This window comes from Zootoca vivipara, chromosome 1, assembly GCF_965207765.1.
Source record: "Zootoca vivipara chromosome 1, rZooViv2.hap1.1, whole genome shotgun sequence".
Classification (NCBI taxonomy): Eukaryota; Metazoa; Chordata; class Lepidosauria; order Squamata; family Lacertidae; genus Zootoca; species Zootoca vivipara.
This window is the reverse complement of record NC_142582.1, coordinates 100436796-100451475: the sequence shown is the minus strand read 5'-3', so window position 1 is coordinate 100451475 and position 14680 is coordinate 100436796. Positions and strand designations below refer to the sequence as shown.

Here is a 14680-nt window from a genome sequence, read left to right as displayed (position 1 = left end):
ATTACTTTTTCAGTTGCCATCCAGCAGAGTTATTCTGGGTGGTTAAGGTAATGGTGAAACCTGCATAACAGTCTGCAACATCTGAAGTCTCTGCAGTCTGATGTGACTAGTTTGCAAGGCACTTCAGGAATAAAACCATCAGAAACACCAATATGTATTTGTTTACCCAGGCTTACAGGGGATTTGGTTGGCCTGCTAGAGACACTCAGAGTTGCATTCTGCCTATTTGTGGAATCTATGATATTGTACTCATGGTGTGTGTGTGTGTGTGTTTGTCATTGGAAAGTGTGACCACACAGTTGTTAAAAGTAGTATACATAGTATACAATTAAAATAAATAATATGGTGCCTGATACCAAAAAGATCTCAATCCACTTTTATGTGGATTTATAAGTAACAGGCAACATATCTGAGGAAATCATTCCAGAGGCAGATCATTACAATCAATAATGACATCTCCCCAACTGCCACCTACTTTAGCTCAGCCGGGGCAACATGGAATCATAGACTGATAGAGTTGGAAAGCATCCTGGCGGTCACCCTGTTCAAGCCCCTGCAAAGCATGTTTATGCATGTTTCCCATCCAGTTTGAAACCATACAGGACCATGCTTAACTTTGCAAATGTGTTAGGAATTTTATTGCTGAACCACTGAAACATAAAGACAGTCTTTAAGGGACTCCTTCCGGAACCTGGATCCCCAGCTGTAGAGTGCTTTGAATACCTGTGCCTGCATGGAAAACAAGCCTCAGCCACTTTAAGTTTCAATACTGCCTAGAATGCTTTTATTGGTTCCAGGTAGCCAGAGTGACTTTCTATCACAATTAGCTTTGCTACTGTTTGGTTGTTGGGTTTCTGTCGATGACCAGAGCAAATTATCACTCTTAAGGGCGTTCACATACGTGTTTTTCAAAGTATCTTGGAAATGTATTGAATGGCCTTAAGTGTAGGATTGGGGATGGAGCCATGGAACATGTTAACCAGGCAGTGTCCTGCTGAGCTCATTGGAACATCCAAGTCCAAAGAAGCAAACACCTTGTGGGCTGCCACACACAAGGGTTGTGAGCAGAATTGTATGTGCGGCTGCGGTCAGATCAAATGCATCAGATCAAATGCATGTCAAAGGGGACAGTTGTGGCAGCGCAATACGGAATGTGGATGTTTTAAAAGAAGGCAGTGCCACAAGGAAATGTTTTCTCAAAATAAAAAAATAATGCAGGCTAAAAAGACAAGACTCTTTCCCTTGTCGTCATCTTTTGGTTGGTTGCTAAGCTAAGCCCAACTCTCTCACTCTCCGCCTCTCTTTTAAGGAAAGGAACGGCCCTGGCCCTGAATGGAAGAAAAGTTTGACTCCAGAGCAGAACTAGCGGAGTTATTTGTCTGTGGTTGCCTGGGGCCGGTTCCAAATCAATTCATCCTTGTGGAGGCCGAGACTTTTCAGCCCTGGCAAAGGGAGCGCAGTAGGTGTGTGAGTACAGAAGACAACAAGGTGCGGCGGGGAAGAGGATCCGGCTTCGCCAATAATTCCTGCGAAAACAAATGACAGCGGTTTCAGGCGAGTTTGAAATAAATAAAACATATATGCACGCCTATTGATAACAGCACAGACCAGCACAGCGTTGTCAGAAGAGAAAGAGGAAGCGGAGGAGGAGGAGAGGGCGCCTGCTGCGAACTGAAGCAGCCCCGCCATCCGAGAAGCGAGCCTCCGCCCGCCGCGCCGCCTTCCTTGCTGGAGGAGCCTCTCCCGGGGCGCGAGGCCTGCGCTTGGCCGCCGTGGGCGTTCGATGGCTCGGGGCCCGATTGCACCGCCCTGAGCTGCTGCTCCCGCGGGGAAGAGGGAGGGCGCCCCAAGAGGCGGCTCCTCCTCCTCCTCCTGCTGCTGATCCGCGGGGAGGGCGCGGGGCTTCCCTCTTCACAGGGGAGAAGCGGCAGCGGAGGGAGCGCTCGGCTTGGCCATTCCGCGGCGGCGGCGGTGGTAGCAGCAGCAGCAGCCTGCCTGGGACCCCACCCTGCGGAGCCAGCCACGCAGCCCGCCCGGCTCCCCCCGCGGAAGCTGCATGCAGGCCGGCGAGCGGAGGCAGCTCCTCCTTTTCTTTCTTTCTTGGGGGGAGGAGGCGCGGGAGCCGATCCTGGCCGGCTGGGAGTCCCGTCGGGGCGCTGGTCGGAGGTAGGCGAGAGGAAGCTGTTCAGCTGGGGAGGTTTCTCGGGCGGGTTGAGGGGATTGAGGTGCTTGGGGGGGGGCACGCGTCATTTCCCCGCTGGTGGAGTGAGGCGGGCTGAGGGTAGACTTTAGGTTAAATAGAGAACTGGTGTAGAGAGAAGGGGGACAACGGCGACCCGTCCCCTTGGAACTGGTTTCTAGCCAAAGGCAGGACACCCGTCCCCTCAAAGTTTTCAGGTGTCCTTGCCAAGCCTCCGAACAAGGAAGGAAAGTGTAGCCGGGTTGGAAGGAAAGTGTCAGGCTGGGTGGTGTTTGGGTCGAAAAAGAGATACGGTATTCCCAAGCCCCGGAAGCCAAGGGAAGTGCGCTTATCTCCCCCCAGGAAAGCTGCTAGTGGAAGTCCTCGTGTCCTCAGCCTTCGGGATATGTGGAATAGGCACCAGTTTCTGCCTGCAGAGCTAAGCACAGACTCGAGGTCCCTTAAGGCTGAGGACGAGCTACTTGCTGTCGAATTCTTATTATTAGGGTGGCTGGTAGCCTTGAATGTTTATTTTTATGTGTAAAAAGTAATCCTCTTTGTATGCCTCTGTTGATTCTGAGTATGGAACAGAAAGGGGGTGGCTATTCTAGACTTACTAAATGCAAATTGTAAGGGTGCGATTTTGCGGCTTGTGGAATAAATAAATACAGGCTCCTAATGGACAAGAGATTCCGGCTGCCCCGTATCATGTTTCTTTGTAAAAAAAAAAAAACCGTGTTCTGTCAGGCCTTTAGGAGGACATAGAGGAGGACACTTTGTTTTTGTATTGTTTTACTTTGGATCAGTCAATCTGGAGTTCATCAGAACATAACAAGAACCCTACAGGGTTAGGGCAATGGTCTGGCAAGTCCTGCATCCTTGTCTCAATAGTATCCAACCAGATACCTATGGGAAGCCTACAAGGAGGCTCAGGCACAACAGCAGGCCCCCACCTGTACACTCTTTGATTCCCAGCAACTCACATTCAGTGGCATGCTGCCTCTGACAGTGGAGATAGTATGTTATTGTGGCTAGAAGCCATTAGTAGCTTTATTTATTCTCCACGAATTTGTCTAAACTTTTTTTTAAAGCTGTCCAAGTTGGTGGCAATCACTACTTCTTCCTGAGAAGATTGCACATACAACCTAGATCAAAAGTGTTGGGAAAACCCACCCTTTAACCACCCTGTAACCACTTCAGTTGAACTCACTGAGGCTTACAATTGTATAAGCTGCATAGTGTGTTAAGGAGCAACACAGATCTTGAGCGTGCACGTTAGGAAATGCCCTGTTGCTTTTATTTATGTGATTAATTAGCTACACCTTCATCACATGAAAGTCCTTGGAAGGAGGGCTTCACTCTAGCAAAATAGAAAAAATACATGAACTGCACAAAATCAGCAAAACTGCAGAGTAAATGAACATTAAGCATAATTAAGACACAGTGGATAACACTCTTAAACAGTGCCTAAGCTTAGGTGAATTGAAATACTTGGTGGCAAGCTGACATCAACGTAGGTGCCAGAGAATGCTTCTCTGGGAAGAATTTCCCAAAGAACTGAAATAGTTATCTCCCCAATTGCCACCCTCTGTACCTTAGAAGATGGAGGCACACTCAGGAAAGTTCTGAGGATGATATTGGTCAGACTGGTACGTATAGGAAAATATGATCCAGCAAGTACTTTTAAACTTATAAAGTGAGCACCCCCACTTTGAACTAAGCTCAGAAGTGGATCAGGAGTCAGTGAAGCTGTTTCAACACCAAGAAGACATAGTTCCAGCACCCAGTCCCAGTTAGTGGCTGTTTCTGAAGGCAGCCTCATGTTCAGAATCAGCACAGTTCAGTGGTTTACTCAGTAGCGTATAATGGGGCGGGGGTGCGCCACCTCGGGTAGCAGGCTGGGCGGGGGGCAGCAGGCTGGACGGGGCTCACCGCCTCCGATGACCACCACCGCGCGACACGGCTGCCACCATGAAGGAGAAGCCCCGATGCAAGCGAGACTGCCTCACTCTGCGGCTCCTGTGCGCATCATTACGCGTGCATCGTGTGTCATGACGCGCGATGGACACCCCGCCCCCCCAGCGGGGTGCCTTCGCATTTGCAGCCCCGGGCAGCCAGGCGGCTAGCTACGCCACTGGGTTTACTGAAGAGTATTGAACACAAAGTTGCGTAAAGCCTATGACAAAATAAGAGGAGCTAAATATTACTTCTGCTGGTGTATATTGTGATATGCAGCCTAGTGGAGATCTTTCTGTGTGTATTGTATCCATTTGGACCAACAGCATAGTGTCTGAAGGCACATGATGCAACAACGTTGTTAAAGTTACCACTGGCTGAGTCTAGCCAGCGTTTGAATGGGAGACTGCCAGTTTTGCCATCATGAATTTTCTAGAGCAGCCTTCCTCAACCTGGCACCTGCCAGATGTTTTGAACTATAGCTCCCAACATCCCTGTAGTCCAAAACATCTGGAGGGTACCAGTTTGGGGAAGTTTACTCTGAAGGAAAGGTGAGATTCATTTTTCATTTTCACCATATGTTTCTCATGAAAGAGAGCAGGTGGTAACACTAACATACAGAAATTTACCAAATAAAGAGTCAGTGAGACTTCTTGAGCAGCTATAGCTCAGTATCAATATATTTCTCAGAGTGGTCTACATTTTATCTGTATTATTGCCTCTTGACTTGTATGGTACAGCCTGGTAACCAGTTACTGACTGGTTGGCCTGGTGGGAGGGATGCTTTGTTGTTGTTTAGTCGTTTAGTCGTGTCCGACTCTTCGTGACCCCGTGGGCCAGAGCACGCCAGACACTCCTGTCTTCCACTGCCTCCCACAGTTTGGTCAGACTCATGTTGGTGGCTTCGAGAACACTGTCCAACCATCTTGTCCTCTGTCGTCCCCTTCTCCTTGTGCCCTCAATCTTTCCCAACAGCAAGGTCTTTTCTAGGGAGTCTTCTCTTCTCATGAGGTGGCCAAAGTATTGGAGCCTCAGCTTCAGGATCTGTCCTTCCAGTGAGCATTCAGGGCTGATTTCCTTAAGAATGGATAGGTCTGATCTTCTTGCAGTCCATGGGACTCTTATTAAGGGATGCTTATTAGGAGTTAACTCAAATGCTACATCCTTCTTTCTTTTATACCAGCAAGAAAATGATGCTCCTGCTATTTGTGATGTTTGAATGGTGACATGTGCTATAGTGCAGCCTTTCTTTGAGGAACAAGGGGGAGAGAGAGCAAAGCACAACTTTGCAAAAACAATCTACCAAGCTGCAGAAGCAATTTTTAGTTGCTGATGTGGCTATGTCAAATGAGAGTTTGAAAGTTGCTTCATGAAGTAAAAAAAGGCACAGCTTTGCTGTTGTGAAAAGAAATCCTTATGGCCTCCGTGTCTGGAAAGCATGTTAAGTAAAATGGACAGCTGGACTAGGAACCTACTAAAGGTGTGATTTAATATTTTTTATTGTTCTGTGGGCTTCAATCTGAAGTCCACCCTGGGATAGGTGGTGAAAGGAAGGCAAAATACATAGTAGCATTTGGCATTTAGATCAGGAGGAGCTGTTCCTTAAATGTACCCATATTCCATTTCTTTACAATCACATTTACCAGTGCTATTTTATCATAGTTACAAATAACAGAACCGACATGTTTCATCTGACAAAATGGGAATAGGAATATACAGTACAAGTGGGACCTGCAACAAAATTTTGCAGGGTGGAGTGCTCTTGTTCACCTTTCCCACCCTCAACAGCCACTCAGCATTCTGTGGCCAGTGAGCCTGCTCAGTCCTCATGGGGTGTTTGGGTGCTCCTCTCCTTATGTTTTTCCCACCCTAAAGGTTTTTTGTATTTCCACAAACCTCAGGGTTCCATTCTTGTGGACGGTGCAGTTTTGGCAACATAAGCAGCATCAATTAAGCCTGAAGTTTGGAAATGGAGAACTGGACATTGTCTTGTCCTGAGAAGTAAAGATGAACTTAGTAATTTTTTTCAAAGCTATGCAAGAGCAAAGGCAATCATGACTTCAAGTTAGGCTTGTCAATTTGGAAGACATAGTCTCAGAAATGTAGAGTTTGAATGCACTAAAATGAAACAGGGGGAAAGCGGGAAACTTTAGGCTGGGTTTTCTAGGTTATGCCACTCATGAATGTACTGATGTTCTATAGCAGAAAGAAGTTTTAATACCTTGCCACCCGCTAATAGAAAATATTAACCTGTATAAACAATCTGTTTCCTTGTTGCAGTTGCACTGTCATTGATATATGTGTGCAATTATTCTTACAGTGAAACCCTAGCCATGTCTATTCAGAAGTAAGTTCTGTGGAATTCAGTTGGGCTTACTACCAGATAATGGAGTTAGGATTGCAGCCTTAGTCAGGAAAAGGGTGCTTCCTTTATATGTGCAAGCATGGAAATTGCAACACATACACACAACACCTCCCCTCCCCCCAAGTTACAGATTTTGGCAATAAAAAGGTTTATTGGTTTAAATAAATAATAAACACAATACATACATTATGATGCAGGAAGATTTCCCCTATGCTTTTTTTCAGATGCAGGAAGATTTCCCCTATGCTTTTTTTTTCTTTTTCTTTTGTGCAGAAAACTTGAGATTTCTCAAATAAACAAAAATTACGTAATAACAAACAAGACACAAAGGACATACCTTTACGATGAACTTAGTCTCGGTGGTACTTGTGGATGCACAGGAAAAAAGAGAAAACTCAAACAACCATGAAGAAATTATCCAAACAGTAATATGGAAAGCCATCAAAGATAATTTATAGATTTTAAGTAAAAGACCAAACACATAACACTTAAACTCCCTCCTATCTTCATGTGTTTGCTAGAATGTAACGACACAATCAAATTCATGTCTGTTCAGAAGTAAACCCCGTTTTGTTAACTAGGGCTTACTCCTAAGTAAGTGTATAGGATTGCCTCCTCAGGTTTGAATAATAAAAACACTATTTGTTTCAATACGTGCAGGACAAATTGATTGTATAGGTGGCAAACTGGGCATGTACATTAGGCTATCGTGGAAACAAATCCTTGGTATGTCTGCAGAATCACATTTGCACCTGGTAAAAAGATAGCTATGTCTACACACATTGCAAGAAGATTTTGGATCAGATGCACTGCAGTTCCTAAGACGTTGGATAGCATTAAATGTCTCATCATGTCTTTGAAAGGCTTGTGCCAGTTTGGACCTAGTAGCTGCATAGCATTGGGGAATAGCCCCTAATAGTGTAACAGGAATCACACAGCTCAGAAATCCATTTGCTTTGCCATGCTACCCCTGAAATAAAACTTCAGAAATATAGGAATAATTTTTATGTAGAGCAATTTGCAAAATTCCATGAGAAATGTATCTCTTGTGTGTTTACCGGGAATTAAGCTAATAGATTTCAATAATACTTCCTAAGTGAGCTTAGAAAGATCACAACCTAAGTGTAAATTATAGATAACTTAAATTGTACACTAGGGGAGTTTATTTCTATGTTTAGAAAGCATCTAGCATAACAGTATAAATAATAAATAGGACCTTTCTCTTGAATTACATCAGATAATCAGATCTCACTGGACTTCCCAGTTGCATTCACGTTTAGCTCTCATCTGAGCTGTAGAAATTCCTCCCTTCCTCCACTAATTCATTCTGTTAGAAAATAAAGAAGATATCCTTGTGTCCTATGGAGAATCCTCTTTTATTTTTTCTGTTCCCTCTGCCCCATCCAAGATACATGTATTTGTTCCCCAAAACCAGTATCCCTGAGGAAATCTACTTCCAGAAGGAAGTAAATTGACATCTGTATCTTGAGAAGGGGGAAAAACACTTACCAGATTTTGTGTTTTTTACCCTCCTTTATAAATTCCATTTAAAACTGAAAGCCGAAATAAATTGTGGTTCGTCATATAACTGATTCATGTTCAAAAGGTAGAGTCATTTAAAGTACTGTTGTATTCCTAGCTCAAGTACTAGCTCTGGGTGTAATTTGAACCTGGGTGAATATATTTTTCAAGCATAGCTCTTTCTTTAGTCCATTTGTGTGTGTGTGTGTGTGTGTGTGTGTGTGTGTTTGTTTGTTTCACAGTCCTTGTAGTCTCCAGATCAGGGGGATGTGTGTTAAAAGATGTGATCAACCTTCTTTAGCCTGGATGGTTCTGGTGTTGTTGACATGAATAATTCTACAGCTAAAAAGTTAATTTATAGCAGTAGGATGTTGGTGTATATTGATCTACATTTTGTTCATGTAGAATTGGTGTTTAGCATTACATGTAGCTATTGCATTTTGATGTGCACTGATAATACAGCAAATGTTACAGTAAATATGAGCACATGATCTGGTCTGTCTAACTGCCCCTTCCTGGCTACCTTTTCCATGTAATTTTGCAATATTGCTAATTGTGTGCTTGCCCAATAGTGTGGGTCAGGGGCTATTTGCAAATGCAACTTGCTGCTTGAAATCTCTGTGAGTTGCAATACCACTGCTTATCTGTTTTTCTTGAAACTCCCAAATAATTATTTCTTCTCATAAAGTAGTAAGGTGTATTGTGACAGTATTTCTTCCTATAGGCATTTGATTGGTTACTGTGAGAAAAGGATGCTGAACTAGATGGGCTATTGGCCTGATCCAGCAGACTCTTCTTTTGATGCATATGATGTTAACAATGCTGAAAATTAATTTATGGCACCCTGGTCTTCTAAATTAGCATTATTGAGAAGAAGCAAAATACCTTGTACATCCTTTCTAGATGTTTGGCAGCTATAAAATTGTACCTATGATGCTGGTGACTGTTCAATGGGTTCTGTTTCAGTTGAAACTCCTTTGGGAGAAAGGATTGAATAAATAACAGCAATACAGTATGTTACAAATGTTCTAGCAAAAGTGATCACTGTACCTCATTCTGACTTTTTTTGCTGGAGGAGAAGCTCTTAAGATTGAGCATAAAAAATTAAACATTCTGTGATTTAATATATTTGTGTTTGTGCAGGTATTCCATTTCGTTCATCCTGTGAATACTAATATCCTTTAGCTACAGTCTTGTGTCTTCATGAGTGGCTTTCAGATAGTGAGAAAGAAACGCTTTAAGGCATGGAGTTGGCTCACAGCTTTTTACTTAATAAAGAGGCCTATAACCAACTGGGCGAATTTCAGAAAGCAGAGTTTGTTTTCGAGTGGCTGAGGTTTTTGGAAAAACTTTTGCCAGCAACCAGCCGGGTGAGTATTATACAACTGGAATAAAATAACATTTTGAGAAAATTGGGGGGGAGTTTACATACTTTTATCCCCTAAGTGGACTACAATCCTTACCAGTGTGTGCTGGGGAGAAGTCATTGTTTAGCCAAAGATAGGGGACTGTTCAGGGTTGGCTAGATGGCAGGAGCAGTGTGGTGTGTGTGTGTGTATCTGATTTTGAGACAGACTTAGACTTGAATGGTTCTGAGCCTAGTTCAGAAAGGGGTGAGGCTTTTCAAGCAGAGGATGTTCACATTCAGACCCCACCACAATTTGATCTTAGCCTTGTCTCTAACTGTAAAACCAAACTTGTGTATTTTATCTTATATATTATTCTGTGAACTGCCCTGAGATCTAGTGATGAAGAGGGCGGTATATGAATTTACAGTAAATAAATAAACGAACTGCTTACTCTTTTTATGTTTTCAGGCTGATATAAAGGAAAAACAGAGCAAGCTTGTTGAACAGCTGATATCTTTATTAACCAGTTCTCCAGGACCTCCTGCCAGACAGCTTATTGCCAAGAATCTTGCTATAATATATAGCACTGGGGACACATTTTCTGTGCATCAAACAATTGATAAATGCAATGAACTTATTCGCAGTAAAGATGATTCACCAAGCTATCTGCCTACAAAACTGTAAGTCTGGAAAGGTCCTGTGAAGTCTTATTAGAAGATTCCTCCATTTTAAAATAGCAAAGTGTCTGTGGCGCATTAAATAAAAACTAACAAATTGATTGTGACGAGCTCTGTAACCGATAGCAGGAGTGACTTCCGGTTTCTATTGACCCAGGCAAGAGAGTCAGTGGGCTTCACTTGCTATATTGTACTATGCACAGGCCTTTCCTCCTGTCCTTTCCTCTGATTACATCCCTTTGCAGGAACAAGACTAGATTTGGGTGATGGAATAGAATGGTTCAAACAGATCAAATATTCATTGGTGCAGCTAGAGAGTTTGAGCCGATATGGTAGCAGAGACTGCCATGAAAAATGTTATCATTGCTGGGTCTATGGAGATGAATTTCCCACAAGGCTTTGGAAGGGGGAGCACACATGGTCTTGGAATCACAAGAGAGCAGGAGGAAGTCCGTTCAGGTTCAGATGAGGACCAGAAAGCTCAATCCCAATGAGATAGGAAAGGCATGCTGGGATCCTTCTGGTCTCGTAGCTTTGCTCATTGGCAGGTCCACATGGGGTAGGCCATCACACCCATTTATGTTGGCTTGTTGCTTGTTATGGCCATCACCATTGCCCCCCTGCTTGCAAGGCAAATCAGGAGGGTAGAACAGTAAGCAACAGTGGCTGTTGCTCCCCCTCACTACATAGTTGCTTATTGCCTTGCCATCTGCTGGTAGGGCGTTCCACAGGGCAGGTGCCACTACCGAGAAGGCCCTCTGCCTATCACAGACCTCCTGTTGTTTTGTGACAGAACAGATGAACATAGCTGCCCTGGTCATCTGGCTTATTTCTTTATTCAGATATGGTAGATCCATTAAGTTGTAAACTGCCTTAAAAGAGGATCATCCAGTTTTTTTTTATTTTCTGTACAATTGTGAAATCACTTTAGCTTTTTTTTAAAAAAAATGTTGATCATGAAATTTAGCAATAGTTTACTTCCTAAGTAATTTAATAATTGCTTTTTGTAATTGTAAGCTTCAGTTATGCACGATAAAAGGCTGGCATCGTATAACTTACTAAAGACATTTTGTTAAACATATGTTGATTGAATGCCATTTTCCCCCTTTCCAATTCTCTGTTTGTTTTTTAAAAGTGCTGCAGTGGTTTGTCTGGGCTATTTGTACAAAAAACTGGGAAGAATTTTGGGCAACAGCTTTGTAGATACTGTCGGGAATATCCTTAAAGCAATGAAGAATGCAGAGGTAAGGAAGCATGAAACAAGTTGGGTGGGTTGACAGTTGGAAAAAAAAATGCCCAAAGAAGACATATTTCTAGAACATTATATTTATTATGAGAAAATGTTTCCCAGTAGGAGAGTACTGTTTGATTATGAGGCTTGACAATTACCTTTGGGTGCATATTTTTAGAATCATCTTTCTATTGCTGCCCTGGGCTCCATTGGGAGGAAGAGAAGAATATAAATTGAATGGATGAATGAATTTTAAATAAGCATAAATTATTGTATAAGATGAAATAATATTATTAATTCATTAACATACTTGCAAAGCTACTTTAGTCTTGAATCAAACTTCATAAATAGATTTGTTTTGCTTTAGAAGAGTATTCTTCCTACAGATTTTGAGATCTTGAATAGTGCAGAGACTAGAATGCTGCGGTTTGTGTGAGATAATTAATCTTCCAGTTTCCACTCCTGCCATGAAGTTCACTAAGGGGGCCTTGGGCAAGATCTCTCAATCTAACTTACCTCACATGATTTCAGTAATGCTAAAAGCATTACTCTAAACTTGCTCAAGGAAGAATGGGATAAAAATGTAACTAATGAGTAGATAAAATAATGTCCTTTAGTTGCAAAGGAACATGACCTTTTTCTCTTGTCTTGTTAGTCTCAAGGGCGGTATGAGATCATGCTAAGTTTGCAAAATATATTGAAAGGTCTGGGAGTTGCTGCTATTCCATGTCACAGAGATATTTACAAAGCTGCCCGTTCATGCTTAACTGATAGATCAATGGCAGTTCGCTGTGCTGCTGCAAAGGTAAAGTGCTCTATTAATTGGTTTTAGTAATTAATCTTCCTGTATACAGTTGCATATGTTAAATGCAGGATAAAAGAAAATCAATTGTCTCCCTCTCATGGCACAAAAAAGATTTTTGTTACATTTTTATTCAATTGGTTAAAAAATCCATCCATGTAATATTTTTGCTAGGAAGCTTTTTCCACCATGAACATAAATGGCTGTATTTTTGGTCAGTTTTCTGTGCAACCTGTATTGTATAATTTGAAATATATATATATATATATATAATTGATTTTACAACATACAAGAATGAGGTTGAAGTCCTTTCATTAAAAAATATTTTATTTATATAATTGATTTTACAACATACAAGAATTAAAACACACACACACACACACACACAAACACATTGATCTGTTTGCCTCATACCTGTCAATGGTTGTGTAGCCACATTCTGCACTAATCAAAGCTTCTGAACCATTTTCAAAGTCAGCTCCATATAAAGCACATTGCAGTAGCCCAATCTTGAGATCACCAGAACATGGTTACTGTAGCCAGGTTATCCTTGCTCAGATAAGGGTGGCAGTTGGACCACCAGCCTAAGCTGGTTCATTGCAGTTCATTGCATTGTACTTGTGCAAAAAAGACTGAACCTATTTCTTTTCTTGTTTCCCTTTTTTTGTTTTGTATAGTGTCTTCTTGAACTGCAAAGCGAAGCAACTTTTATGTGGAGCACAGACCTGGATAGTGTTGTAACTCTCTGTTTTAAGTCATTTGAAGGGTCGAATTATGGTGTACGAATTGCTGTTTCTAAGCTTTTAGGCAGTGTGTTAGTGAGTGCTGTAACATCTAAACAAGGCGGCACAGGTAAATTTATTAGGGTTTCTTTCTTCCTATGTTGATGTGAATAAAATAATAATAACAATTAATAATAATTTTTTTTTATTATTTATACCCCACCCATCTGACTGGGTTTCCCCAGCCACTCTGGGCGGCTTCCAATTGAAGATTAAAAATACATTAAAACATCAGCCATTAAAAACTTCCCTAAACAGTGCTGTAATGTAGAAATTATTGGCAAACTGCAGTAAATAGTGAACAGCCTTCAAAATAGATATGGTTTTAACAAATGACAATATATTGTATATGATATATACAACATATACAAATTCCAAGTATGTTGGAAAATGTACTTGGCCAATAATAAATTATTATTATTATTATTATTGTTATCCCCCCTGCCAGGTGAAGGTTTCGGTCACCCGTAAACCTGACCAAATCTATACTTCTGGTTGACAACTGGAAACTGATTTCAGATGGCTAAGCTTATTCTAAGAGATGCTCCTAAGGCCTAAATGAGAGAAATGTACACATGATGCATTTGGCTGTAGCTGAAGAGGTTGATGATAGATGTAAATAAATCTATAACAGTTTATCCGTGGGATATAGGAGTCAGCAGCAGTGGTATGATCTATCGTGTTCCATAATGGGCATCACTGTGGATAAACACCCAACCATAGCTGCCAACCCTCCCTTTTTTTGCGGGAAACTCCCTTAATCTAAGCCACAGCTGTCAACTTTCCCTTTTTTTGCTGGAAATTCCCTTATTCCAGCGCCGTTTCCCGCTGCTATCTTGGATTGTTAGATATACCGTAGACTGTCCCCAGGACAGGTGAGGCTGCTGATCCCTTATTTTCAAATCAGAAAGTGGACAGGTGAGGCTGCTGATCCCTTATTTTCAAATCCGAAAGTTGGCAGCTATGCACCCAACATGGAGAAGAAAAGGCAGGGAAGGAAAGAGAGAGAAATGGCAGTTAATATATGGGAGGAATGACTGTGGAGTTATGTTTCAACTTGAATAGCCTGTTCCTAATCAAAGCACTCCTTAGTGGACAACTGGTCCAACAACTGGTGCTCGCTTCGGCAGCACATATACTAAAATTGGAACGATACAGAGAAGATTAGCATGGCCCCTGCGCAAGGATGACACGCAAATTCGTGAAGCGTTCCATATTTTTTAAGGGGACCCAGATGGCGCTGTGGTTAAATCACTGAGCCTAGGGCTTGCTGATCAGAAGGTCGGCGGTTCGAATCCCTGTGACGGGGTGAGCTCCCGTTGCTTGGTCCCAGCTCCTGCCAACCTAGCAGTTCGAAAGCACGTCAAAATGCAAGTAGATAAATAGGAACCGCTACAGCGGGAAGGTAAACGGCGTTCCATGTGCTGCTCTGGTTTGCCAGAAGCGGCTTTGTCATGCTGGCCACATGACCTGGAAGCTATACGCCGGCTCCCTCGGCCAATAATGCGAGATGAGCGCGCAACCCCAGAGTCGGTCACGACTGGACCTAATGGTCAGGGGTCCCTTTACCTTTAATCAAAGCACTCCTTAGTGGACAACTGGTCCAACTTGGATTCTTTTAATGTGCTCCTCTCTCATTTCAATAACCCTTAGAATGATTTGTGATATTGAAGATTTACTTCTAGGCCTGCTGCTCCCCTTAGATAAATTTGGACATGAATGATATTTTTTCTAAGCCTGAAACTACCAGTAAAATGTGTTTGCTTTCACTCATTACGTACTGTAGTAAAAATAAACAACAACTCTTTAGTTTACCTA

At 42.4% G+C, this 14680-nt stretch overlaps 1 protein-coding gene and 1 non-coding gene across 3 annotated transcripts in view; both read left to right on the top strand.

Annotated features, from left to right (window-relative positions):
- The first annotated feature begins 1909 nt into the window (after positions 1 to 1909).
- Positions 1910 to 14680, top strand: part of HEATR5A (HEAT repeat containing 5A) — a 57993-nt gene continuing 45222 nt past the window's right edge. For both annotated transcript variants that reach the window (XM_035109925.3, XM_035109897.3), the window contains exons 1-6: positions 1910 to 2166; positions 9165 to 9391; positions 9839 to 10050; positions 11183 to 11291; positions 11934 to 12083; positions 12758 to 12932. In XM_035109925.3, the coding sequence (XP_034965816.2) occupies positions 9266 to 9391; positions 9839 to 10050; positions 11183 to 11291; positions 11934 to 12083; positions 12758 to 12932 (772 nt within the window). In that variant the 5' untranslated portion in view covers positions 1910 to 2166; positions 9165 to 9265. The remainder of the gene's footprint in view (positions 2167 to 9164; positions 9392 to 9838; positions 10051 to 11182; positions 11292 to 11933; positions 12084 to 12757; positions 12933 to 14680) is intronic.
- On the top strand, positions 13977 to 14083 carry LOC118075628 (U6 spliceosomal RNA). The gene has a single exon (XR_004691410.1). It is a non-coding gene; the product is annotated as a U6 spliceosomal RNA (small nuclear RNA).